The sequence below is a fragment of the Stegostoma tigrinum genome, chromosome 36 (genome assembly GCF_030684315.1).
Source record: "Stegostoma tigrinum isolate sSteTig4 chromosome 36, sSteTig4.hap1, whole genome shotgun sequence".
Lineage (NCBI taxonomy): Eukaryota > Metazoa > Chordata > Chondrichthyes > Orectolobiformes > Stegostomatidae > Stegostoma > Stegostoma tigrinum.
The window spans coordinates 17,328,948-17,356,699 of record NC_081389.1 but is presented as its reverse complement, the minus strand read 5'-3'; the positions used below and the strand labels follow the sequence as shown (position 1 = coordinate 17,356,699).

The window sequence follows — 27,752 nt, the reverse complement described above, 5'->3', positions numbered from 1 at the left end:
AGCTTTCCTGCTCCTCAGATGCTGCTTGGCTTGCTGTGCTCATCCAGCTCTACACCTTGTTGTCTCAGAGTCTCCAGCATCTGCAGTTCCTACTATCTCTGAAGCCATTTAAAGGCTGGTGGTCCTACCGGTAGTGACGGGTCTGCTCACCTTAAAGACCTGAAACAATGAAACTGAAATAAGTAAAGCGAGAGGCAAGGGTTAAGGCTTCCTTGTTGCCTTTGGAATTCAATCTGCCTTGGAATCTAGTTAGAGAGAAGTTCTGGCAGTGGTGGGACACTCAAGGAGATTCCACCGCCCCCCGCCCCCCGTCTTGCCAGAAAGAACACGCTTGGGTATTGGTCTGAGTTCTTCCAATCTCGCGCCGCATCCTATTAATTTTTTTCTCTCTCTCGGCGCAAATTGCGAAATTTGTTTAGGGCTGGCACAGATGGAGCCTGGGTCACAGCCGTGCATGTGACCCGCAGCCAATCAGGCGCACAGAAGATGCCTATAAAAAAAGGCACGCATTAACTGTGCCTTACACGGTGCCAGCGCTTCTTATGTTGGCCGTTAGCTGCAGCTTGCAAATCGTCAAGTTCAACGTGGAGATTGTGTGCCTTGACGAGGGAGCAGGTACGTACGGGCAGATTGTACAAACTTTCCGTGCGTGTAACACCTCCCCCCACCCCCCGGCCTCCTCTCTTTGCCTGCCCCGAATGCAATCTGTACCTGTGTTTTCCTTGCATTGAGAGTGTGCGAATGTGTGTATATGTTGGGGGTGTTGTTGTGAAAGATGCGGCGGGACGCGTTGTCCAGCCCGTCCTGTTGCACAGAAATCAGAACCGAATGCTTTTCCACTCTGCTTTTCATGTTAGGTGCAGTTTTACCTCCGCTTCAGTCAGAAACTACAGCAACGACGACAGAAAAGCTGCAGCAGATCTGGCAGCATCTGCAGCGAGAAATCAGAGTTAACGTTCCGGATCCAGATTCCTGTAAAATGTAGCATTTTTTTTACAGATAACATTGTCCACCTCCTGTTATGCATTTTTTAACGCATCTCTCTTTTCCACGATAACACACGCGACATAACTGGTCCCCTGATCAATCACTTTCAGAACATTATCTTGACAGTGATCGGTCAACTGTTAGGACATTATCCTAACTTGGAAACTAATTGCTCTTTCCTCAGGATGGGTTACTCGACCCGAAACATTAACTCTGATTTCTCTCCACAGATACCGCCAGGCCTGCTGAGCTTTTCCAGCAATTCCTGTTTTTATAGCGTGCGCAATTCTTTCGGTTTTTAAACAAAAAAAAATCCATGCAGCAAATTTGCTATGAAAAATAAAACAATCCAAAATACATCATTGAAGTGATAGCTGTGCTATTTTCAGAGCCGTCTTATTCAGCAAATGGTCAGCGCTTCGGTAGTAGTTACAAGGGGTGTGTGTGCGTGTGTCTGTGTATGTGTTTCTCTGCATGTGTATATGTGGGTCTGTGTTTCTGCATGTGTTTCTCTGTATGTGTATACGTATGTGTTTGTGACTCTTTCTGTGCGTGTTTGTGTGTCTCTCTGTGTGCATGTCTCTTGGTGGTTTTTGAAGCTGATTGCTCTCCCGCAGGTAAACATGATCAGGAGCCTTAGCGCTGGACTGCTGGCCTTCTCGGTCACCGAGGTGTTTCTTGGACTCGCCGTCTTCTCGCTCATCTTCCTGGTGGTCCGCAGGCACCAGACCCGAATCCCCGCGGGGCTGAAGAGGCCTCCGGCTCCACCCAGCCTGCCCCTGATCGGCCGGAGCCTGCAGCTGAGACCGGATCCCCACCTGAGCCTGACCGCCCTGAGCCAACAGTACGGGGATATATTCCAGATACAGGTGGGGAGCCGGCCAGTGCTGGTACTGAGCGGGCTGGAGACTCTCAGACAGGCGCTCATCAGGCAGGGCGATGATTTCGCCGGGAGGCCGGATCTCCACAGCTTTAAATTCATCAACGACGGGAAGAGCCTGACCTTCAGCTCCGACTACTCCGAAGTGTGGAGGCTCCGTCGGAAGCTGGCACAGAACGCGCTGCGCACCTTCGCCACGGACGAGTGTAAGAACACCACGCACTCGTGCCTGCTGGAGGAACATGTGAGCAGCGAGGCGCAGCGCCTGGTCACGATCTTCATCGAACTCACCCAGAGCTGCGGAACCTTCGACCCGGTCCGCTACCTCGTGGTGTCGGTGGCCAATGTCATCTGCGCCCTGTGCTTCGGTAAGCGATACAACCACGACGACGCGGAGTTCCTCAACATCCTCGAAGTGACCGACGAGTTTGGTAAGACCGTGGCGTCCGGGAACCCGGCCGATTTCGTCCCTATCCTGCGCTTCCTGCCAGCATACTCCATGAGGAAATTCATCGATGTCAATGTCAGATTCACGAACTTCGTCAAGAAGATTGTCACCGAGCACTACCACGCCTTTGACAAGGTGAGAACCCATCTTTGGGTTTTCCTGTAAAATGTAGCTTCTTTCCCCGCCAGTTAGCGTTGTCTCCACACCTTCGACAAGGCGAGAACCCATCTTTGAGATTAGCCTGTAAAATTTAGCTTTATCTAGCAGGTAGATTTGTTCCCGCCCACCTCCGGTAATTTTTTTGCGCATCTCTCTTCCCCCCCACCCCAGGATAATATACGCGATATAACCGATTCCCTGATCGATCACTGTCAGGAAAAGAAAACGGACGAGAATGCCAACATTCAGATATCTGATGAAAAGATTGTCGGCATCGTGAATGATCTGTTCGGAGCTGGTAAGTCAGGCACTTCTGACAAGTGCGTTTGTTTAATTGCGAAAACTTCCAACTGTAATGCTACTGGAAGGTCTTGGATTCGCTTTCTTTTGCAGTGGATTTTTTAAAAAATGGATAATTTATTGTCACTTATTTTAAATATTGATTTATTGATTGATTTGATTCATTGTCCAATGTAAGTACAACGAAAAGTTTTTTGTGTGCACTTCAGGCAGATAATATACAAAGACACAACAATCAGAGTGATTGTATAGAGTAAGGAAGGTAATGTAAAATACAGTGAAAAGTTTGTACAGTTGCCATTCTCATTAACTAAAATAAAAAAGCAAGATAACTTAACAGAGTGCAAGTGCCTTCTGACCAACATGCAAATTGGCAGCTTAATTAATGTGCTTTTAAAACTCTGAATTGACCTGCTGAAGCCACACATCCAATTACAGAATTGTTTAGGGTGGGGAAAGATGCCATCTCGTCCTGTTCGCACCAACATTAACATGACTTGGAAACATCCTCCAGCGTGGCTGGGACAATATCCTGGAGCTCCCTCACCCCCACTGCATTTAACTGCAGTCTGGGTCTACCTTACACCAAATGGAGTGCAACCGTTCAAGAAGGCATTTCACCTTCTTTCTCAAAGACAGTTGGAGATTCTGGTCCAGCCGGTGTGCCCATATACCCAGAAAGAGTAAAGCAGGAGTGCTGAGAAGGCTTTTCAACCATGTTATTGATGAGTCTTTGTTCTTTTTGAAGGTTTTGACACCATAACAACAGCACTCTCCTGGACTATTATGTACCTGATTAAATATCCTGACATTCAACAGAAAGTGCATGAGGAAGTAGGTGAGTTTACCTTCAGAGGAGGAGCAAAAAAAATTCTTATACCTGGTCTGGCATTTTCAACTTGACTTCAGTCACTGACCAGACTGACTTATGTTTGTGATAACACGGTGTCAAGCTGGATGAACACAGCAGGCCAAGCAGGATCAGAGGAGCAGGAAAACTTGACATTTCGGGTCGAGACCCTTCTCCTCTGATGCTGCTTGCCCTGCTGTGTTCATCCAGCTTCACACCGTGTTATCTCAGATTCTCCAGCATCGGCAGCTCCTACTATCTCTGAATTGTGTTTGTATTTTCTTTGTCCTTTTCAGATGAGAACATTGGCAGAGATCGAAGCCCAAAGATATCAGACAAGTTACTATTGCCGTATACAGAAGCTTTCATATTGGAGACCTTCCGCCACTCGTCCTTCCTTCCATTCACCATTCCTCACTGGTAAGGTAGCTCAGGCACACAATCGTCCAGCTCCAAAAAAAGGCATTCAGCCCATCTTGCTTATGCGATCTCTTTTAAAAGACTATCTAATTCATCTCAACCCCAACTTTTTTTTCTCATAGCTTTGTAATTACTTTGTAAGGTTGTGAGAATTAGGAACAGGACTTGGCCCCTTTAGCTTGCTCCACTATTTAATAAAGTCGTGCCTGATCAGATTGTAGCTACTTTTCTGCCAATTCCCTATTACCCTTGATGCCTTTGCCAATTAAACATTGTTAAATACAATCTTGAACATATTAAAAGACTCAACCTCCGCTGTTTTCTATGGAAGAGATCCTTTGAGAAAGAAATCTCTCCTGTTTCTGTCTTAAATATTTGACTTTATATTTGAAATTGTGCTCCTTCGTTCTATGAGCACCCTCTCCCAGGAGCAAATCCTCCCAGCATCTTCCTGTCAAGTACACTCGAGCATCTTAGATGTTTCAATAAGATTAACTCTCATTGTTCTCAACCTGAGTAAATACATATCCTTGAACATCCTTTCCTCATAAGGCAAAGCCCTTAATCCCAGGAATCAGCTGAGTGAATCTTCTCTGAACTGCTTCCAATGTACATATATCCCTCCTTAAATAACTAAAACTGTACTCCAGATTTGGTCTCACCAATACTATGTGCAGCTATGGTAAGACTTATTCACTTTTATACTCCATTCCCCTTGCAATACTGACCAACATTTCATTGACCATACCAGTTAATTACAGTAACCACATGCTAACTTATTGTGATTCACGTACAAGGACACTCATTTCTCTCTGTATTGAAGCATTCTGCAGTCTCTCTGTAATTATAAAGATTTTCAATATCCCCACTAAAGTGGACAAGCTTCCCCCTTCCCATGTTGTTTCCATCGCCCAATTTCTTTGCCCACTCACTCAATCTGTCACTGTCGACCTTTGCAAACTTCTCAAAATTTGCTTTCTAATTTTGTCATGAACAAATTTGACTACAGCACATATTGTTCCATTGCCCATGTTATTAATATCAGTTGTAAAGAGTTGAGGCTCCAGCATTATAATAAAATGTGAGGCTGGATGAACACAGCAGGCCAAGCAGCATCTCAGGAGCACAAAAGCTTGCCAAGCATTTTATTATCTTGGAATCTCCAGCATCTGCAGTTCCCATTATCTCTGAGGCTCCAGCATTGTTTTCTTTGGCCTTCCAATTTGCCAAACTGAAAAGACCCATTTGTCTTGACTCTGTTTTCTATTAGTTAGCCAATCCTCTTTTCATGCTAATATTACACTTCCAACACCATGCACTTTTGTCTTTCTGTCATGTGGTGCTTTTGTCTTTTTGGAATGCCTTTTGGACATTGAAATATACTCCTTCTATTGATTTTTTTTTCCCTTATCCATCCTGCTCATTACGCTCACCAAGAACTCTAAGTTTGTCATACATTATTTTCCTTTCACAAAATTTTGTAGACTGCATTATGACTTCCAAAGTGCCCTTCTGCTATCTACTTGGATTTCAGCATTTTCCCAGTGACAGATGTTAGACCACTTAGCATACTTTTTATGTTTTTTGCTTCTTTTTTACATAAGAAACCCTTATCTAGTTCCTTTCTTTGAAGTTACAATTGAATATGTTTTCCGATGCTTTTTTTAATGCGGTGTACTCCAAATGACAACAACTTAATAGTAACAGATTTCTTCAAAAACATACTGGAGATCAAATTCAGATGGTTGAATCTGTTAAGAAGCTAGAAGAGGCTCAAGGACGGAATGATCATGCTTTATCAACCACTGTTCAAAGTTTTTTCTTAAAGCAAGCCAAAACTCTGTTTGGAACTCCACCTCACCACTTGAGTCTTTGGACTTCCTTGACAGAATATGCTGAGACACCATTTGGTTTCCATTTTGAGAAAAGATGCAGAGTTCTGACTTGTATCTTGACCAATATTTATCCTTTAACCCAACAACATCATAACAGGGGACTTCATCATTTATTTCTTTGTGGCATGTTGTGTGCATATTTTTTAAACTGCCTATGTAGCTGTCTTTCTTTCTTTTGAGAGGTTCCCTACTTAATGTTTCACTTTGCAGAACAATGACCTGCAAAATACTATAACTGCAGATTTGCCACTTCTTTGCAGCCTTTCATTTTAGGCACAGCATGGCAAATTGTTTCTTAGTCAGGAGAGACCAGCTTCACAATACTTAACAACGTAAATCATATATTTGGAAAGCAAAATATTGCAGATGTTGCAAGTCTGAAATATACATAAGAAATCCTGGAAAAGCTCAGCAGATCTGGCAACAACTTGGAGAGGAAAAAAAGCAATGTTTCGAGTCCAATATAACTCTTCTTCAGAATCTCTGAATGCTCAGCTTCTCTATTTTCTGCGTTTGTTTCCTTTGTTTGGAATCCTTTTCTATATCATAGGGGTCCTGGAGCTGCACTGAGGCGGTTTCCAATTACTTAGCAAGCCACTTCCCAGAAACCCAAGTTGTGAGTGTAATCTTTGACCTGGAAACTAACGTACTTTAACCTTTATTTAGAACATCAGGGTTGCAGCATTTGTTCCTTGAATTTTTTTAAAATATAAGATCCCTGCTTCTAAACTTCCTGATGAATTTTTGTCCAACACTCTGACTCATTGCTTATTGGGTATGTGAAGAGGGAGCAAAGTATTTCAAAGGATCTCCTTGTGGCACTACTTCTTGGTCTGGTTAAACTTTGAGTCCTGGATGTGTAGGCTTTAGCAATGTGTCACTCCAACTGTTTTCCTCTCTACCATCCAACTTCCCTGGAGACTTTACATGCCGTACTCACTGATAAGCTTGAGGTCTGTAATGATGTAGTACGTTAAGTGAATACACGGCCCTTAAAATCATTATTTTATATTTCAGCACAACCAAAGACACAGCGTTGAATGGATATTTTATTCCTAAAAATACATGTGTTTTTGTAAACCAGTGGCAAGTGAATCATGACCCGTAAGTATGACTTTCTTAGTCTTGAAGTTGGGGGATTTGAATTGGTTGTTACAACAAACTCCATGGTGAGACTAGAAAAATGATTGGAAGTCTGAACTACAGAACAGCTATTGTTGTTTCAACATTGGGTAAACTTTCGAATTCTAATTTGGATTTGCATTTCTTTCCTGACTGCCTATTTCACTTCAGATAGGATTTGCTGCCACCAAAAGTCGACCTGTAAAATTCAGCATCGAAGAGACTGTCTGCTGATCCCTAAACATAAACGCAATGATATGAGGTTGCATAGATCTTTATTAATGCATTACACCTTCCAATCATCAAAGGTACCTATGGCCCTCATCATGGTCCCAGTAACAGTTGCTTCGGCCTTGATAGAAACAGGGTGGCAGATAAGGGATATGTGAAACAAGCAGTGTGATGTGGAAGATAAGTTCTAGTTAAAATTCCTGCAGTAGTTGAACAGTTAGTTTGAAGGGCTTTTGTTCATATTGGTGGGCAGTGGAAACATATGCTTGTGTCAATAAATTTTACCCATTAAATGGTCAAATTGAGAAAAACAACCCTACCTTAACAATAGGGCTAGTTCTGGTGATTTAAACATAAGACCAGTTGTTGAAATACCAATGACAATTGTACCATAACTATATGTATAGAATTATTGTACTACCTTTGTGCTGTTATATTGGTATTCCTGCAACTTGGGAAGAAAATTGTGGTTTTTGTTAGCAGTAAATGCTACTGAAAAGATTCCAAGAGTCTCCTAATGTAATGACACAGTTTCAATGTTGCAACACATGCGTATGTGGTTGAATGTAGCAGACAGCATGTGTAGTTTGGTAGTAACTTTAACTGTTTCAATTAGATCAATTATTGTTTACTCATTCCAATTTTCATTGCTTGTCTTTGAGGCTTCAATCAATGTTGCAGTTAGCAGTGGACTATAATATGTAATCTTTAGACTGCAGTTATATTGCTGACTGGTCGTGCAGTAACTGATAAAGGTGCTCTCAATGTCTCAGGTTTATGGTGCCTTTTGCACAAATCAGCTCTGTGCTCCTAATATGGGAAAAAAGATAATAAGCTGCCTAGCTGACAAAAGCCATGGTGAATTCACCTTTTTGGAGTGATTTGGAAATCTTTATTTTAATATCCTGACTATCTGAATCCCAGGCAAAAGGACCAAAAGAACTGTGGATGCTAGAAATCAGAAATAAAACCAGACAGTGCTGGAAAATCTCAGCATGTCTGGCAGCATCTGTGGAAAGAAGGTAAAGTTAATGTTTCAGGTCCTGTGACCCAGAACTGAAGAACTGAGATTTTCCACCAATTTCTGCTTTTACAACATAATCCCAGACTCTGTTGCTACATTTTCGTACCTACCCAGAACTATTTGACCTGAACTTAAGAGTAAACAGCAGTGTGGAGTAATTGTATCCAGAGATGACCACCCCTTTTCTTTGTTGTTAATCAAGGTATTCTTTTTCTAATTTGTTTACGTAGGCTGCCTTGGCAGCTGTTTTTTAATCCCACACTTTGCGGTTCACTATTGCATCAAAGCCCTGGAAATGTAATCATCGGCAGTGTGAAAGTACTTCCTCCAGGATTGGCACAAGTTCAGCAGTGTTTCACTGCAGTTACATACTAATTTACATTAATGGAATGTGTGCAAATCATGTAAGGTACACAGCAAACCTGCAGCATTAGAAACTAGTTACCTTGTTACAAAGATAATAAAGCATACTTTCCTACGTGTCCTTCTTTGTTTGTGCTGGGCTTTGATGTTTGACTATTGATTCGAAGTTGATTAAACTGAGTTTGGAAACAAATGTTGATCTTTCTAACATGGGGAAACAGCACTGAATCGTAAGGCTAGAAAGGAATGAATAATGGCCTCAGGAAGTTCCTTATTTCTTTGTTATTACAACTACGTAATTATGACAACCTGATTTTTTTCACAATACTGTAAACGAAGCATTTACTGCAGTCCTTGTGGTCCTTCTTTGAATCTGTCTTGGACCAAATTTAGTGCTATTTTTAAAAATCCCTGAAGCACAAGCTAATGATATATCTTTTGTCTCATCCAGTGCATCTACATGTTAATTCATTCATGGGAGCAGGGTGACTAGTAAGGTCAGCACTTGGTGTCCATCCTCAATTAACCTTGAGCAGAGGGTGGTGAGCTGTCACCTTGAACCACTCTAGTCCGTATGGTAGATGTGCATTCATGGTGCTAGTATGGAAGGAGTTCCAGGGTTTTGATTTAGTGACAGTGAAAGACCGATGACATAGTTTCAACTCAGGATGGTGTGTGACCTGAAAGGAAACTTGCAGATCGTGCTGATCCAGATGCCTGTTACCTTTTATTTTTCTTGGTTGCATAGGTTGCAGGTTTAGGAACTGTTGTTGAATTTGTCATTGTTCCCAAATGAATCTTGTCATATACCAACTTTTTCCAGTTCACTGCTGATACGTAAATAATTTTTTGACTGCTTTATTTATTTGTGGATGAACATTCATGAGCGTAAAAGAAATCTAAGTAAGATGTTAACTCCTATCTTGTTCAGCAATGTCACATGAATGGTAAAATTTGCCAACCTCTACTCCACCAGAACCTGTTGGCAGAGCTCCATTTCCAGAGGCAGTGTTGGTGGAGATCCCACTCCTCTCTAACATTCTTTAACATCACACATGCATTAGATTCAGTGGTGATATCCTATTGCTCACTAGCTTAATTTATTATCTCAATGAGATTTGAAAGAATACTTGGAGAGACAATAACATTACAAAAAAGGCAAGATGTGTTAGGAAGTGAAAAGGAAGAAACAGACAATGGAAGAATTAATGAAAATAATTTACCTATTGGTGGTAGCAATATTGACGTCTAAATACCCTTCCTTCCATTGACATTAATAGAATCCTGGCATATTGTACAGTGGGCAACTAATTCAATATTACCTGTTTAATACCTTAGCCCAAGGTTAAAATTATTCTTGGTGAGTGTTGAGTGAATTTCAGACATTAGCCTATTCTTTATTTTTGCAGCTATATCAGGCTTTCATGCAAATTGTTATTTTGTTTTAGCTTTTTCAGTTGAAACAACAAGATGAAATTTACTTGCCAGATGTTGTAAATAATAAATATATCTTAATTCCTATGTTCCTTTCTACAACAGTCTTAGAGAAAATTTTTTACACTATTATTTGAATGACCCACAATGTGAGTTTATAAAACCGGGTAATGGCAGGGTTGGTTGAGTGAGAATTGAGATTTTCTTCAATCACGCAAAAGGGCTAGATACCAAGTGAAAGAAATGTTCAGCAAATAAAGCCAAAATAAAATGGAAATGCATAATAAATGTGACTGTCTGGCCGAAAGAAAATGACAGGTCATAATTTGTATAAAGGCTCTTCGAAGACCTCCATTTCTTAGAGCTCACGTAGAGCTAGATCGGTTTGAATTTTTTTTAAAAATTGATGTTTGATCTCCAGCAAACATTTGAAATTTTTAGCTCTGAAATAAATGAACAAAATCTCTTTTTACACCATTTTCTCTTGAGTTGAGAGAAAATTACATTCACTTTCTCCTTGTGTATTTCAGGACGGTCTGGAAAGACCCATTTGCGTTCTGCCCAGAGCGTTTCTTAAATCCTAATGGAAAAAGCATCAACAAAGCAGAAAGTGAAAAGTTGCTGCTGTTTGGCTTGGGAAAAAGGAGATGTATTGGAGAGTCCATTGGTCGCATAGAAGTCTTCTTGTTTCTCACTGCTCTTGTCCAACAGCTGCGATTTGAGAAAAAGCCAGGTCAGGACATTGATATGACCCCGCAGTATGGACTGACCATGAAGCACAAGAGATGTGAAGTGCAAGTGGTGCACCGTTTCCCTGCTACTGCATGAGCTGACAGTGTCTTAATTCTGCAGAAGCTTAAAAAAAAAGTGAACTCTATATTTTTGTACATTACCAATGGTATGAGGCAATAGTTATGCCTTAAACTGTACATTTTATTATAATTAATGTGTTATGCTGTCGTGCCACTGATGCCTTGTATTTAAAATACCAATGAAGAATTATCTTACTGTATAAGCAGAGCCAAAGAGTGAAGAAAATGAAGTTTGATAAGTTGTATTCAAATGTAACTCATTTAACAATGTATTTTAAAGTATAACGTATTTCACGATTTTAGACCGCTATTAGACTGCTTTCTTTATATTGTATAAAGGGACATTAATAATTTTTATACTGATGAAATGTCAGATCAAACATAATTTGTTGCAAACAAATAAAAGAATGTGAATTTCTTGAGCGTCTTACTATATCTTTAACACATTGTGAAATAGTTTAAAACCGACTGATTATATTGAAGATAACGAAGTGTAGAACTGGATGAACAGAGCAGGCCAAGCAGGATCAGTGGAGTAGGAAGATTGACGTTCGGGCCTAGAAGGGTCAGCTTTCCTGCTCCTCTGATACTGTTTGGCCTGCTGTGTTCATCCAGCTCTACACTTTGTTATCTCAGATTCTCCAGCATCTGCAGTTCCTACTATCTCTGAAACAAATACACTGAAGTACAGTTACTGCTCTTCTGCCGGCAAAATGGGGAAAAATTATAGAAGGAAAGTGACTTAATGAAAGACAAAATGTCAACAAAAACCCATAGGTCTGTCAGCATTTGAAAAAGGGGAAAAAACTGCTTTAACTGTACTGTTTAAGAAAACATCCTTTTTCAAAATTGGAAAGGACAAGCATACTGCAACTACTACAAAACTCCATAACAGTGAGGGAATTGAGTTAGAGGGAAAGAATAGAGAAACTGTGGCTACTCTGAGTAGACCATGGAAGTTTATGGGAGGATTTCACAGAGGTGTTTATTGTGAAGAGATTTAGTAGCATAGGTAAGAAGAAACTGTTTCCACTGGCAGGAGGAGTGGTAACAAGAGGACACATACTCAATATATTGGCAAAAAGCCAGGGTAAAATTTGTTTCACTAGGCAAATTGTTGTCACCTGGAATGTATTGTTAGAAGGGCTGTCAGGAACTGACATTTGTCATTACTTTTAAAAGACAGTTTGATGTATATGTAGAGTCATACCACATGGAAACAGACCCTTTGGTCTAACTTGTCCATGCCGACCAGATATCCTAGATTAATCTAGTCCCATTTGTCAGCATTTGGTTCATATTGCACTAAATTCTTCCTCTTCTCATACCCATCCAGATCCCATTTCAATGTTGCAATTGTACTATCCTCAACCACTTCCTCTGGCAGCTCATTCTATACATGCACCACCCTCTGCATGAAAAAGTCGCCCCTTAGGTCCCTTTTAAATCTCCCCCCTCTCACATTAAACCTATTCCCTCTAGGTTTGGATTCCCCCTCACTAGGAAAAAGACATTGGCTATTCACCCTATTCATGCCCCTTATGATTTTATAAACCCCTATAATCAACCTCTGATGCTCCAGGGAAAAGAAGCCCCAGGTTATTCAGCCTCTCCCTACAACTCAGACCCTCTAGTTCTGGCAATATTCTTGTATATCTTTTCTACACCCTCTCAAGATTAACAATGTCTTTCCTATAGAAAGGCGACCAGCACTGTGCGCAGTATTCCAAAGTGGTGTCACCAATGTCCTATGCAGCTGCAACATGACATCCCAACTCCTATACTTAATTGTCTGGCTAATGAATATAAAATTTTGTGGAAAGTTAGAAGAATAACAAGTGAATGGGGCTAAATGTAGCTCTTTTGAAAGTATCATAAACACAACGGGTCAAAAAGTCTTCCTTGCTCTCTGACGTTGTAATTAAATTAACAGCAAAGTTCAAAAGAACAAAAGAAAGAATTTTTACATTGTTATAGCACATTTCACATTCACCATGACTCAAGTAATTTAAAGCAAATGGCCAACTTCTGAAGTGTAGTCACTGTGATTCTGCAGGAAATGTGGCAACCAATATTGCATACAAAATTAGCAATGCAATGCTGATCAAATGCCATATATATTCATATACAAGTCAAGTTTCTAAGGCTAAAGAAATTAATTTGAATGATCCCCAACGAGAAAGCATGGATGCACTGGGAGATCCACCTACCGAAGTATGGGTCTGAGGTGTTCATGTCGGACAACCCTGACCGACATAGGAAATCCAGGTACAATCTTTGCAAGGCCATCAGAGATGCCAAGAGACAATACCAAACTAAGCTTGAGACCCACACTAACACATCGTTTGTGGGAAGCTTTACACAACCTAAAGGGCCACAAATTGAAGTTGGACAGAATCACAGGCAACAATACATCCCTACCCAATGGGCTCAGTGCATTCTACACTGGCTTTGAACAGAAGGTCAGTGAAATGGTATCACCTATCCCAACAACCTTGAATGCACCTGTACCCATGGTCACAGATATAGATGTCAGATCGGCCTTCGACTGTGAATTCATAAAAAGCGAATAGCCTGAATGGAGTCACCAGTCGTGCACTCAGAACTTCTGCGGACCAGGTGGTGGGAGTATTCGCTGACATCTTTAAACTCTCCATACCTGCTTCAAGAAGACCACTATCATCCAGTGCCAAAGAAAAATAATGCAGTGTACCTCAATGACCGTCATCCGGTGGCTCTGACCCTCCATAATTATGAAGTACTTCAAGTGGTTAGTCCAAACTCCAGCCTACCAAATTGTCTTCTTCCTCTGCGATTCGCCTACTGGTACTACACTGAGTTCCAAGATGTCAGTGAAGTAGGACTCCTGAGCCGGCACTCATGTGCTCCAACTGCTTTTCTTCTTTCTTTTCTCTCTTTTTTCTGGCTTTTTTAAAAAAAGTTTTGATTGTAAGGTTTTCTCTCTCCTCACCTTCTGAAGGAAGCTCAGTCGTGGAGGCAGCAGTGGTGACAGCAGAAACTGGGGGAGTCAGAGTGAGGACTTTGGCGGTTGCCCATGAGGCGGTTAAGTGTGCCTGAGCAGAACTGGGGTGGTCGGTGGCATTGTGGACGTGGCTGGGGCCCACAGCAATACCAGAACAGGATACTGGCAGCTTGAGCAAAGGAGCTGGTGAGCCAGGATGACAGTCAGAGGCAAGAAAGTAGCATGGAGGTGCAGGGATCAAGAGCAATGGGGGAAGAGATTGAGCCCAGCATGGGAGAAAGATCAAGCCCTTGTGGGGAAGGCCAGCATGGAGCGACTGCAGGCCTATGGCTAAAGAAGAATTGTAATTTGGAACTTTTAACTCAATTTTGTATTTACTATTTTATACTGACAAGAACTGTAATTTTGAACTTTTAACTAAATTTTAAAAAATTTTTTACGTAAGATTTTGTACCTAGGTACCTTGTACTTAAGGTCACGCCCTGATTGGTGACATTGTAAACTTTTCATTGTATCCTTGTATCCCTGTACTTGAGTACATGTGACCATAAAACCTAATTCGAATTCTAATTCGAACAGTTCCACTGCAGATGCCATCTCCCTGGCCCTTCATCATCCCTGATAACAAGGATTCCCAAGTCAGTCTCCTACTAATTGACAACAGCTCTGCCTTCAACACCATAATTTCAAACAAACTCATCTCTAAAATCTGAGACATAGATCTCGGTTCCCCCTCTATTGCTGGATCCTCAGCTTCTTGACCCATAGTCCACAAGCAATAAGATTAGGCGACAACACCTCCTCCACCATGACCCTCAACACCGGTGCTCTGCAAGACTGCATACTCAGCCTCCTTCTATACTCTTTATATACTCACAACTGTGTTCACAAATTCCCCTGACTGCATTTACGAGTTTGCTGACAATACCACATTGTTAAAGTTCAGATCTCAAACAACAATGAGACAAAGTACAGGAAAAAGATTGAGTGCTTACAGCATGGCGTAAAGACAACAATCTCCTTATCAATGTCAGCAAAATGCAAGGAACTGGTCATTGACTTCAGGAAGTGGAGTAGATGGCACACCCTATATCAATGGTGTTGAGATGGTCAAAAGCATCATTTCCTGGGAGCGATGATCACCAACAATCTGTCCTGGGCCACCCTCATTGATGCGATGGTCAACAAAGTGCTACTTCCTCAAGCGGCTAAGGAAATTTGGCATGCCCACAAAGACTCTTACCAATTTCTATAGATGCACCATAGACAGCAGCCTATCTGAATGCATCACAGCATGGTATGATGGCTGCTCTTCCCAAGACCACAAGAAACTACAGAGAATCATGAACAAAGCACTTCATGGTCAGAGGTTTGGATACTGATCAGGTGAGTAAGACTGGATTCACATGACCACAGGCGCAGAACCCCACCTTGGGCACAAAGCAATAAATCCCATTGTCAGCCTAAGCTGCGCAATTATAACCTTCACTTTCCAACATTGGGGACTAGTTGGTTGGCAGGCATGGACAATTTTGCTGGAATCAATTGCTGAATAAAATACTTGCACATTTTTTTTCATTTGTTTTTGCAGGTTAAAAGCTTGTCGGTACCACACTACAAAGTAGTTAGGGGCCCAAATCAATTGCACTCAAATTTCTGTGATTTTTTAAATGTATTTGACTTGATTCTTCCCACATTTTAAGGTTTAAGTCTCAGCCAATGAGTTATGAGTTCTTGAACTTGTGGAGGTGGTGGCGTTGGGAATAGGGAGCAATAAGAGAGGAACAGTTGACAAGGAGTTATGCTCCAGGTCGTATGAAGTGGCCTGTTGAAAACTGCAGGTGTGAGGACAGATTAAGTTTGAGTTTTTGTTGTCTATTAGAGTACCCATAATCTTAGTAACTGGAATCACATATGTGGGTAGCCATTTGCAAACAGTGCTGGAAGGTTGGTAAGATATAATAGAATTGACCTGAAATGAGGATACTGCAAAAACAAATGAAACTAAAATGCGCAAGTATTTTATTCAGCTATTGATTCTTTATGTCTTTTTAAGCCCCTGAAGCTGCATTTATACAGCAAATGAAACTTGTGTTTGTCTTCATCAAAGTTGCTATTTTCAATGATTTAAAAAGTGTGTTCTATATTTAAACAGTTGAACATTGCTTTCTGGTAGTTGTGATATATAACAAGCAGTTATCGTATGTGAACAAAAAGAAGGCTATAATTTAGAGCAATATTGTTAACTAGGATTTCCAACAACCACAGTCCATTCCTTTGACCTAATACTAATTACTCAGCACTGATATCTCGATTTATCTTTGGTGCTTCAAGTGTTCACTAGTTTTGGAAAATTCTGGTGGTGAGTAGTCGGGCATTTGTTTATAATAATTGATACTGTTGTATAAAAACAATGAAGAATTTATTGTCCATTTAAATTTTGCGCTACATTATTTTAAAACAAATAATACTTTCAACTTACTATTTTTCAAAGGGAAATAACCAGTTAATGGTAAAATTTTGAACTAATTTTCTAACAAACTATTAGAGGCTGCAAACGGTGGTAACATGCATTTTAAAGTTATATGTACATACAAATTGAACATTAAAATACAAGCATTTTGCCTTGGTGAGCTGGTTTTGCAGATGCATGACCACGTCTAAAGTTCAAATCAACAGCTCTGCCTTCACATTAACTTACATGTAGTTAAAACTGAGTTGGGTTTTATGCGAATGCAGCAGCAATGCAAACATTTATGAATATCCTTTACAAATTCTCAGACTCCTGAAATGTAATGGGATTGATCAAAGAATAAGAAACATCAACCAAAATAGAATGGACTTGCTTGGTTTCAGGGCCTGCATGTGGTCCACAGGGTCCAATGTGGATATGTTTTTGGCAGAATGAGCATGATTTAAGATATTTATTAAAAAGAGTCATTGTTTTAATCTGCTCAGTTATGTAGCAGAGTTCTCGATGGTCTGCAGGTATCGTGGATCTAGTACTGAACTGCCACTGCTAGTATTGAGCTTGAATCCCACTATGGTGATAACCATGGTTAATTATAGAATTCAGCACAGTAACTCCGTTCATTCAATGTGCTTCATTATACTAGTGTTAAAGGTTAGAAAAATCAATTAGTTTGCAAGTGACTCTCATAAGACAGTAAGCTGCCTCCTCAAAAAGAAGCACTATCACTTTCTCAGACCACTAGAGATGGGCAATAAATAAGAGCTGATCAGTGCTGACCGTAGATTGAAAATAATAAATTAATCTTCAACATATGAAAGATTCTTTAAACATGAATGAAAGGGTTCCAAGTCATTCACCTGTCATTAATGATTCAAGGTACAATACTGAAATCAATGGAGTACATACATTGTGAAGCTGGATGAACACAGCAGGCCAAGCAGCATTTCAGGAGCACAAAAGCTGACGTTTCGGGCCTAGACCCTTCATCAGAAGGGTCTAGGCCCGAAACGTCAGCTTTTGTGCTCCTGACATGCTGCTTGGCCTGCTGTGTTCATCCAGCTTCACACTTTATTATCTTGGATTCTCCAGCATCTGCAGTTCCCATTATCACGGAGTACATACATTGTTCAATTGTCCTCTACATGACTTTGAACACAGCAAAAGAATTCTTAAACTGTGACAGATTATACAGCATAAAAGGACTTAAATTGTTGACTTAAGGTGTTTGGATCAGATTGCATGAACAGAAATCAGATATCTTGCACTGATGATATTTGATCATCCAATCCTTAATTCCGTACCAAGTACACATTTACTGTACTAACCTACCTGAATTCCAAAGTTTAACTAAGATTAATTTCTAAAATCCTAGGCAGCATCTTATAGTCTAAAGAGTCATTTATAGTTGATCTTGGAAGGAGTTCCTCAAAATCATAAACAGGAACAAAGAAAATTAGATCTGATTTTCTATATATTGTGTTTCTTACTCTCCCAAGATCAAAAATTTTTTTTGAAGATACTGATTTGTGCTGGATTGCAGTTTCTTATTAGATTTCAACAGAACTCTGATCTCATCCAAATGGCTAGCCTCCAGACTTAAATCCAAGCAGTGAACATTGTTGTTGCCTTTTGCAATCACCGATTATTTATTGATAAAGTCCTTGCTTGCGGCAAGTTACGGGAGCATATTTTCCACTGTGGCTTTAGGAAACTATCTTGCAGGCTGCATTGGCAGCTCATGACCAGTGCTTCTGGGATGCCCACGTAGAAGTGGCAGTGTGTGTGTCCATGCAGGGGTGGAGATGTTTTAAGTGAAGTATCAATGATTCATGTTTTGCATATTGCAAGCTACATTCTGCCGAACTGTCAAAGCTTTTCTCATGCCGGGTATCTTTTCATTATAAGGAGAATATAGTAAGAGCATGCATCCCTTTAATAAAAGATCAGATTCTGTTTCAAGTTTTACAAGTTTCTAGCTGGTGGGGTGGGATAGCATTGTAAACAAACTGTTAGTGAGTCCCACATCAACTTTGCCTTCTGGAATCACTAGAGCACCAAAGGAGGCCATTTGGAATTTTGCCTGTATCCCTCTTTGCAAGAGGAACTCACCCTAGTTTCAATCATTCATTCTTCTACAATTTATCAACAGATAGCTATCCTTGAATCTATCTCAACAACTCAGGTGTATTCCAAATCTTAACTACTTGTTGCAGAAAACACATATTTTATGTTGACTTTCTTTTTTGCCCGTCACCTTAAATTGGCATCCTGTGGATTTGGAATCTTTCTGCCATTGGGAACAGTTTCTCCTTCCTTACATTGTCTGGTCACCTCAAGATTTTGAACACCTCCATCAAATTTTGTTTTCTCAGGGTTCAGATTTAGAATCTAACATTCAAGTTACATTGTTCCGTCTAATGTTGATATGCCGGCTGTGCCTGAGTGAGTGGTTCTTACAACTCTTTAGGCTGAAGGTTGTGGGTTGAAGACCAATCCCAGGGATTGGAACATGTAACCTTTAACAATGCCATACCATTTTCTTTTCTTCTCCCCTCCTCTCCCTTTGCATCACCTTGAAGGGATTATTCCCTCTGCAGTCCCCCCAACACCCCTCCACTGCCAACTGGTCTTTGCCATACAATCACAGCTATTCTTTGCTTGGCTTTTCTTCACTGTACAAGGCATAGAGTATTCACTGTTCGCAATGTGATCTGCTCTGAGCTGAAGACACAAACTCAGACTGGACGACCACTTTATAGAACGCTTTGTACAGACTGCAGCTGTGATGTCAAGCATATACTTGCCTGTCATTTTAATTGTTCTCGACCTTGCTGTATTGTTGACTTCAGTCTCTTTGGCCTCCTGCAGTACTCTTACAAAGTATGATAGAAGCTTGGCATTGCCATTGCTGAATTACCCCAGTATCAATGTATTGGGGGTTACTATTGGCCAGAAGCTAAACTTGAGTAGCTGCATTAAATACTGTGGCTGCAAGAGCGGATCAGAGGCTCGAAATTGTTCAGAAAATAGCTTGTCTCCTGCCTCCCTAATGCCTGTCCACTATTGACAAGTCTCAAGTCAAATGTGATGGAATACTCCCATTTGTCTGTGTGATGATACTATAGCTTTAAGAGGTGTATTGTGTCCTCCCATTTTTTTTACGAAGAGAGATTGAGATAGAGGCACCGAGAAGTCTGTTCCAACTCAATAAACAGCTTGTGAGGCTTTGTTTTTTTTTAAATGTTGGAAAATAGAAATAGCATGACTGGGTGGAGTCAGGCTCCCACAGATCTAGGGTTTTGGTTTGGCTTTTCGCAGTTGCAGAGATTTGAAGCTGGGTGCAGAGGCTGTCTTTCTTTCTCTGTTACAGCTAAAAGCTTGGGTTCTCTTTCTGCTGCCAGAGTTGCATATGAGACAATCATTTTACTGATGTTGCCTTTGCTGAGGGTGTGTTAATAGGAGGTTACTATATTGGAACAGTTGATGTTTAGTAGTAAAATAATATATTATACTGTTGAATTTTCTGATTGTATTAAAAGTTATATAAATTCTTCTTTCTTATGTTTGATTTTTTAAAATCTGGGGTTAAGAATGAAGTGTGTTTTGTTTAAAGCTTAGCAGTATGACCAATTGAATCACGTCTGAAACACAGCATCTTACACTTGCCTGTCAATAAGATAAAATTACGGTCTAGGCTATTTCCTTGATATATTTGAAGGAGGTTTTGTTTGGTCTATTACACCTGAATGAGTGCAGCTTCAAAAACACTCAAGAACATTGATACCATCCAGAGCAAAGTACCACATCTACAAATGTTTATTTCCTCCATCACTGATGCTCAGTCGATGCAGTGTGGACTATCTAAAAGATATTACAGAGATTCACCAATGCTCCTGGGACAGCACCCTGCACACCCATAACAACTGCCATCAGAAAGAAAGGCAGATACATGTGAGCACCACTTGCAAGTTTCCCTCCAAACTGCAACTTGGAAATGTATTGCCGTTTCTTCAGCGTTGCTCTGTCAAAATCAGGGAACTTGTCTGCAATGGCATCATGGTTAACTACAGCAAGTAGACTGCAGCAGTTCAAGAAGACAACTCACCAGCACCACCTCCTCGAGGGAAATAAATGCTGGTCCAGCCAACAACATCCACATCAAAAATAATTCTTTTTGGAAGAAAATAACAGCATCTTCTCTTTCCATTTGGCACTTTCTTGCATTGTGAACAAAACAGTGAATTCAACAATCTCAAACCATAATCTCTGCCCCCATTTTGATACCTTCCTCATCAAAGGCAATGGTTTGGTTTTCACTTTTCTCTTGTTTTTGCTTCTGGATGGCAACTATACATTCTGCCACTCACACTTGCCCCAGACACATCCTGTTTCCTGACGATCCATTTGCATTCCCTTTTGCCTTACACCACAAACTCTTTGGTCATTTATTTACCTCCTCTCCTCCAAATTACCACATACTTTCCTCTTTGTTCTATTTCCACCTTCTATCTTTCACTTGCTTAAAACCAATTACATTTCCAGCTTTTCCTATTTCTGATGGAAACCTTGTTAAGTTGAAATGTTACTTCTGTTTTCTCTCAATTGGTATTACCAGCCCTGAGTATTTTCTGCATTTTCTTTTTTTATCTGTGTTTAAGCTTGTTAGGTATTCCTGTGCAGCACTGAGGAAATCTTGCTTTCGATCAGACATTAAATTAAGGTCCCATCATCTGTCTCAGTTAAATATTGAAGATACCATTGCAGTATTTGAAGAACAGCTGGGTAGGATCCCCTACTGTTCTGCCCAATATGTATCCGTTAGCCAAAACCACACACACAGTCTGTCTGCATATTAATTTCACTAGTGTTTATGGACCTTGCTTTGTGCAATTTGGCAATTACATTTACAACAGCGTGACAGTAACTATATACCTCAAATTGTACTTCATTAACTTTACAGCAGTTTGCAATGTCCTGAGGTTGCGAAAGGTGCTATTTAAATGTTAAGTTCCTGCCAATCATTTTCAAATGCAGGTTTACATTGTCACGAAAATGCCTGTGTAACTGTGAATGTAATTTGCCAATGTCCATTTGTCTTTGCTCTATTTAAGAACCTTAAGCCAATTTTGATGCAAGGGATAATATTAATCACCTAAGAGATATATGGGCCTTTTAAAAAGCAACATTTCACATAAAAATAATTTGCCATCGCAAATCAAGATTGCATCTTACAGTTTACTGTTTATCTGTGTGACAACTCAAGTTGTGGTATTAGATATAATCAAAGGCTGATAACATCACATCTTTTGGACAGGATGGAATTGTGGTTTGAAGTAGTGTGATTTTTATCAATTTTGTCCTACTGTCACATGATCTTTCTATTAATGTAGCAAGATTTCCCTTTCACACCTGCAGGATACATTGCCTACACTGATGGCAAAAGTAACAAGTCCTTGTGGGAAGGATTATAAGTGGATGTTTTATGAATAAATGGGTTTAATTCAGAACGAAATCTTTGCAAATTGACTTTTCAGGTGTTACCCAGCTTAGCCTCCTTTAATCTTTTTTCCTTTTCATATAAACAGTGACATGAGGTTTCCTTTAGTTTCCAATGACATGTTGTTTGTCCCTTTGTTTCCCTGCTGCATAAGATTAAATTTTCCACACAGCTCTACTTAACATGCCTGAAATTGTAGACTCAGTTTTACCCTAGAACATGTGTTAATGCCCCAGGAATTTAGATTTTTTTTTCAATGCCATATTGGGATGGTGGCATTGAGATGTGTTGCTCATGATTTGCGTTCTGAAATGGATGCAATGTGTGCCGTTTTAACAGTATCCAATTTGCACAAGATTAGGTCCCACCGCTAAACTCATGGATCCTGCTTCTTGGACATTCTTGGCTAATACAAAAAATGGGAACTAAACTGCTTGAATTTCAAACTATTTTCAAATCCTTTGAAAGGCCCCATCAAAATAATTAATCATCAAAATTGTTGGAAATGAGAAGTTAATTTTTTCTTCTTCAGTCTCTGTAGTAGGGAAGAGGAGGTGTGCTTTTGAGACTCCATGGAATTCACAATGGGCATAATCTGTAGCCCAGTACTTTCCAAACTTTTCCTTGTATCACCCTACCTTAATGCTTCAGACTTTGTGTGACCCAGAACAAAAGTTTCAGAGGTGAAAATGTCAATGGGTTGAGGTGGGATGGTAAGAGGCGGAGGAAGGCTTCAATGGTTGAGCAGGGAAGGAGTCAGGCTTTAATTCTTGTCTGGGGTTGGGGTTGGGAGAGTAGCAGTGGTGTGAAAGGAGTTGAGGGAAAAGTGGTTTTTTTGGACAAACACAAACACCTGTCCATTTTCCCTTTTTCGTAGGAGCAGCAATCACACCTCAAAGGGAAGACTATTAAGGTCACACCCATTAAAAAAGAAAATACAAATTATTCAAAGGGATCTTGCAGTAGTCAGAAAACACTTTGAGCTGTGTAGTAGTCCTTGCTGCCTCACAGCTTGCAACTCCAAAATCTCCCATTGCGAGTCCACCAGGGGACATAACCCAAATTTGGGAATTGCTGCTGCACCCCACTATGGGTAAGTTTGATGCCAATGAGTGAAATATTCTAATACAGTCTTCATATGGTTGAGATGGGTGCTAGGACAGGTACAATGAAGAGGTGCAAGGATGAGTTTCCATTGAAATTAAGGTCTCTCAAGTTCTAGTGTTGGCTGGCCACATAGCTCAAAGTTGACATCTGAAAACCATCTTCGACCAGACTTTAACCCCTTCATCTTATCATTCTTTTACCTTGCTAACTTTTGTACACTGAAGGCGAAACATAGAATTATTTCCTTTTCATATGTTAGTGGGACACAGAATGCCCTGTGTATTGCAACTAAAATACAGATCTTTATCAGACACCATAATGAACAATGTCAAACAGTAGTAGCAATAACCATAACAAATGAGGTCAGTTAATCAGTTTTGCTGAGTAGATTTAATTGAAGTAATTATTTTTATCAGGTTGTTGCGTGTCTCTCTCACTGATGTCAGGACGTCACCCCCTCAAGCTAGCTGCTATAGTTCCTGTTGCTCTATTTTCACTGCATGCATATGTTCCTCATTAAGCTGCAATTACAATCCCTTCTGTATTCAAAGATTACACTGCATTTAGAAAAGAACCAAGATTTTATACACCCTTCATGGCTTTTATGCAAAAATAATGACAACAAAAATACAGGCAATTTCATCTTCTGAGTTCAATCATAGATGTTGTCTTATTATAGAATAATTCTACACTTCATTTACTGACATACATTTTCTCTGAATTTCTTCCTTTTATTCTCTTGAAGGCACTTACTGATTTAACACAGCAAAATGTTGTTCTACATTCTCCTGACGTCTGGAAAGGATCAGGCACTGATGAGTGTATAACAGCTACGATTGATTTTTTTTCAAACTAACTGCTCAAATATTTGGATCTCATTTATTCATCTCCACTGTGAATGTACAGGATATTTTACAGCAGTGATCAGCATGAAGAAATTATTGGTCACAGAAATCCTCGATGCAATCTACTTTTTATCTTTTTTACATCTAAATCCTTCATTTTTCCATTCCATGCTATATTAGCTGCTGAAGGCATTCCCAACAGTGTGTTTCAACAAAATCAGTACCTGTAGTTTCTTGAATGGAAAGGATTATATTCTATAAATCAATGCAGAGAAATTCATCCTTAAATCAAGCTTTCATTTTTCTGTGACCTACCACTTTAAGAGATAGGCCTGACCTTGCAGTGAACTAAAAAAGTAAAAGTGATTGCGTAGCAGGGGAAGTTCAGTGAATTTTTATTAGAGGCACTGGGAGGTTGCTGGTAGATTTTACACACAGAAGTTCTTAGTACACACTTTATAGTTTTTTAGAAGGCCATTTTCATGGGAGTAAGCCTGAATCATTAAAGTGGTTCTGCTTCTTAGTGCAAGATCTACAACTTCAAGAAAGTGACGTCAAATTTTAAAAAATTCTATTCATGTGATGTGGTATTCAGCATTTATTGCCCATCCCAAGTTTCCCTTTAGTAGATGGTGCTGAGCTGCCTTGAACCACTGCAGTCCATTCTGTACTGGTACATCCACAAAACCATTTGGGAGTTAAGAATTTTGACTCAATGACATTGAAGGAGCAGTGACACGTTTCCAAGTCAGGATGATGAGAGGCTTGGAGGGGAACTTGAAGGTGGTCATGTTGCCATGTTTGTGTTGCCCTTCTCCTTCTTGATAGTAATGGCCGTGGATCCAGAAGGTAATACAGTGTGGAGCTGGAGGAACACAGCAAGTCAGGCGGCATTAGAGGAGCAGGAAAGTTGATGTTTAGGTCTGAGACCTTCATCAGGACTGGGGAGGGGGGTAGGAAGCTGGTAAATAAATAGAGGAAGGAGGCATGAGGCTGGGGGAAGGTAGGTGGGATGGTGAGAGGTGGATGCAGCTTGGGGATAGTGGAGATTGGTCAGTGGGAAGGGTCAGTGGTGAGAGGTGGATGCAGCTAGGGGATAGTGGGGGGTTGGTCAGTGGCAATTTTGACTCTTTGCTCTATACATGATGGAGGTCATGGCAATGCGTTGAACCTGCCTTCGGAGAGAGAACAAATAAAGAAGTAATAATTGATGTACACTGAGGTGCAAAAAGAAAATCAAAGCCAGTGAAATATATTAATGAAATTTTATGATAAGAAAAATCATGAACCTAAACAAGCACATGTTGTACTTTGGAGTAGATCAAAAATTGGACAGTTTTTCTCTTCCTCGTTGCACCTCATCAATTTTTTCTTTCCTTGACTTGAAAGTTTACATTGAATATTCATAAATGAGCCTTGACAATGAGCGTCAGTAGTATACTTGGTTATAAAGGATATCTAATCCATACATACACTGAAGGCATGTTACAAAATGATTTGACAGACCTATATCTAGGTTTGTAAAATTATGATGACTTTGACAGAATGGATATATAGAGTGGAAGAGTATTTTATATTTTATCAACACAGTATAGCCACCAAGGTATCCAATAAGGGATTGGAAGAAATATCTTTATCCAGAGGGTGAGAATTTGGAACTGTAGTTGGAGTAGTTGATGTAAATAGTTTAAATACATAAAGGGGAAACAAGGTTAAAGATATGAGGAGAAGGAAATAGATTGTTCAGTGGTGTTTTTAGATGAGGAAAGGTTGGAGGAAGCTCAAGTGATGGATAAGCGCTGACATAGGCTGATGCATGCATAGGTTAGGTAATTTAAGCATTCTTAAACATGTTGTTCTGTTGAGGTCATTGCACCAGATTTGGAACCATGGCTGAATTTTTTGTGAAATACAGGACAGTTCATAGGGTGATACTTCTTATCGCAAGCAGATCTTTACCCTCAGGAACATTAAAGAACAGAGCCCAGAGTATCAGAAGCCACATGTCATCAAGTTAATTAATTTCAACACGTCTTTAAGCATCCATCAGTAGTCACTCTGGTGTATCACAACACAGTATTGTACCCAGTAATGGATAATTAATGTTCTCAAAGCCTTATTACACAACACTAGCTGTAGACTCCTACAAAATCACCACAGGACTACAGAAAGGCTGTATATTCTTTTCTCATTCTTATTCCTTTTGGTTATTGATTTTCATCAAGACAAAGACCATGGTGGTCCAGACTGCAGACTAGCAGACAACAATGCCTTGCTGGCTGAAGATTCATACTTCCTAGACATGAACACAAGTACTGAGTATAGATGTGCTAATGTTGGTTTACACTGTCAGCTGTTAGAAGACCAAGACAACAATGACTGGATGGCAAAAAGCCAACTCTACCATCGCCATAGGCCAAAAGAATATTCAGCAGATGGATCACCTCCCCTACCTAGGAAGCAACATCTCCAACATGGCAAAACAACACTGGTCTTCCAATGATCGCATATGGTGTTGGTGTTGAGCACCATCAATATGGCTAATAAGCTGTGATTCTACATGCTCACTGTGGTACCAACTGCAATCCATGCCAGTGAGGCCTGAAAGAGAACAGCAAAGGTGTCACATAAATTGGATGTCATCTATCAAGGTTGCATATGTAAGATCTTAGGCATCACTTGGGTTGATGACATCGCTAACGAATAAGTGTTACACAGGACTGTAACACTTGTCCTGTGCCTACAGTGTAACAAGATGGAGAGATCACTGTGACTAGCAGAACATGTTTTTTTCCTCCCAGATGTACACCTTGCCAGAGTGGCAACTGAATGGACTTCACAAGGAGGGGGAAAGATGGGGCTGGCTAAAGAAGACGTGGCAAAAATAAAACAAGTGTGGGGCATCATGTGGATGAGATTACAGTAGATGTGTGGCAGACTCTTGTTACCCATTATCCTGCACAGGACCAGAGAAACAAAGTCTGGCGTGGTTAGTTCATCAGCACAGACCAAATAAGAAACCCATTCTTTTGCTGTTGTTTAAGGCACAGTAGAGGATATCTAAGCTTGAACAACAGAGATGATGAAAACAATATAACTACTTAATATATATTGGGCTTTTATCAGTGCAGCTAGACAAAAACTAGCACCAAATTAAAAGGAGATATTAGATTAGCTGACTAAAGGTTTGGTAGATTTAAGGAGGGTTTTGAAGAAGATGGAGGTAGAGAAACCAAAGCTTAAGGAGAAAGTTCCAGAACTTTGTGCGAAAACTGCTAAAGGCATGTCCATAAGCGATGGGTTGGTAGGAATCGGCTGATTCAGAACAGCCCGAAGTTGAAGAAACATGGTGATGAACCATATTACTGGTCTGTAGAGCTAGAAAGTTATAGAGATAGGAAGGCCTGGGATTTAAACAGGAAAATCAATGTTGGCGAATGGGAGACAGTCCAAGCCAGCATGCAAAAGTATGGTAGATGAATAGAAGACAGAATGGGTTATGAAAGGAGCAACAGAGCTTTGGATATTCTTATCTTTATGGGTGACCTGCTAGGATGGTATTGACGCACTCAGTTTGGAGAAAACAAGAGAATGGGTAAGAGTTTCAGCAACGGATAGAAATGTAACTATCAGAAGACATGGAACAATCGATTGTCTGACAAATTAGTTATATTGACATTACTTTGTTAACAAATTAGTTATACTTGACATTAAATTGTTAATGTTTGATGTAATAAATTATAAGTCTCAGCTTAGTTGAAATATTAAAAATAGTGTTTATAAAGTGACCTTAGCGTGCAGGTTCATAGTTCCTTGAAAGTGCAGTCGCAGGTAGACAGTGTAGTGAAGAAGGCATTTGGTATGCTTGCCTTTATTGGTCACTGCATTGCGTAAAGGAGTCGGGAGGTCAGGTTGCGGCTGC

The 27,752-nt window shown here is 40.2% G+C and overlaps 1 protein-coding gene across 1 annotated transcript; it reads left to right on the top strand.

The window, feature by feature from the left end:
• Positions 1-486: 486 nt before the first annotated feature.
• Positions 487-11,315, top strand: LOC125446827 (cytochrome P450 1A1). Its single transcript, XM_048520710.2, has 7 exons — positions 487-615; positions 1,605-2,450; positions 2,646-2,772; positions 3,523-3,612; positions 3,921-4,044; positions 6,957-7,043; positions 10,644-11,315. Exons 2-7 carry the CDS (start codon positions 1,611-1,613, stop codon positions 10,939-10,941), a joined length of 1,566 nt encoding a protein of 521 aa, XP_048376667.1. The 5' UTR covers positions 487-615; positions 1,605-1,610; the 3' UTR covers positions 10,942-11,315.
• The last annotated feature ends 16,437 nt before the right edge of the window (positions 11,316-27,752 follow it).

Bases quoted from the DNA above. Each gene is read 5' to 3' on its own strand.
- LOC125446827 (XM_048520710.2), top strand. From the start codon at position 1,611: ATGATCAGGAGCCTTAGCGCTGGACTGCTGGCCTTCTCGGTCACCGAG. The intron at 2,773-3,522 runs GTAAGTCAGGCA...TTCTTTTTGAAG, and splicing joins GAATGATCTGTTCGGAGCTG to GTTTTGACACCATAACAACA. The intron at 3,613-3,920 runs GTGAGTTTACCT...TGTCCTTTTCAG, and splicing joins GAAAGTGCATGAGGAAGTAG to ATGAGAACATTGGCAGAGAT.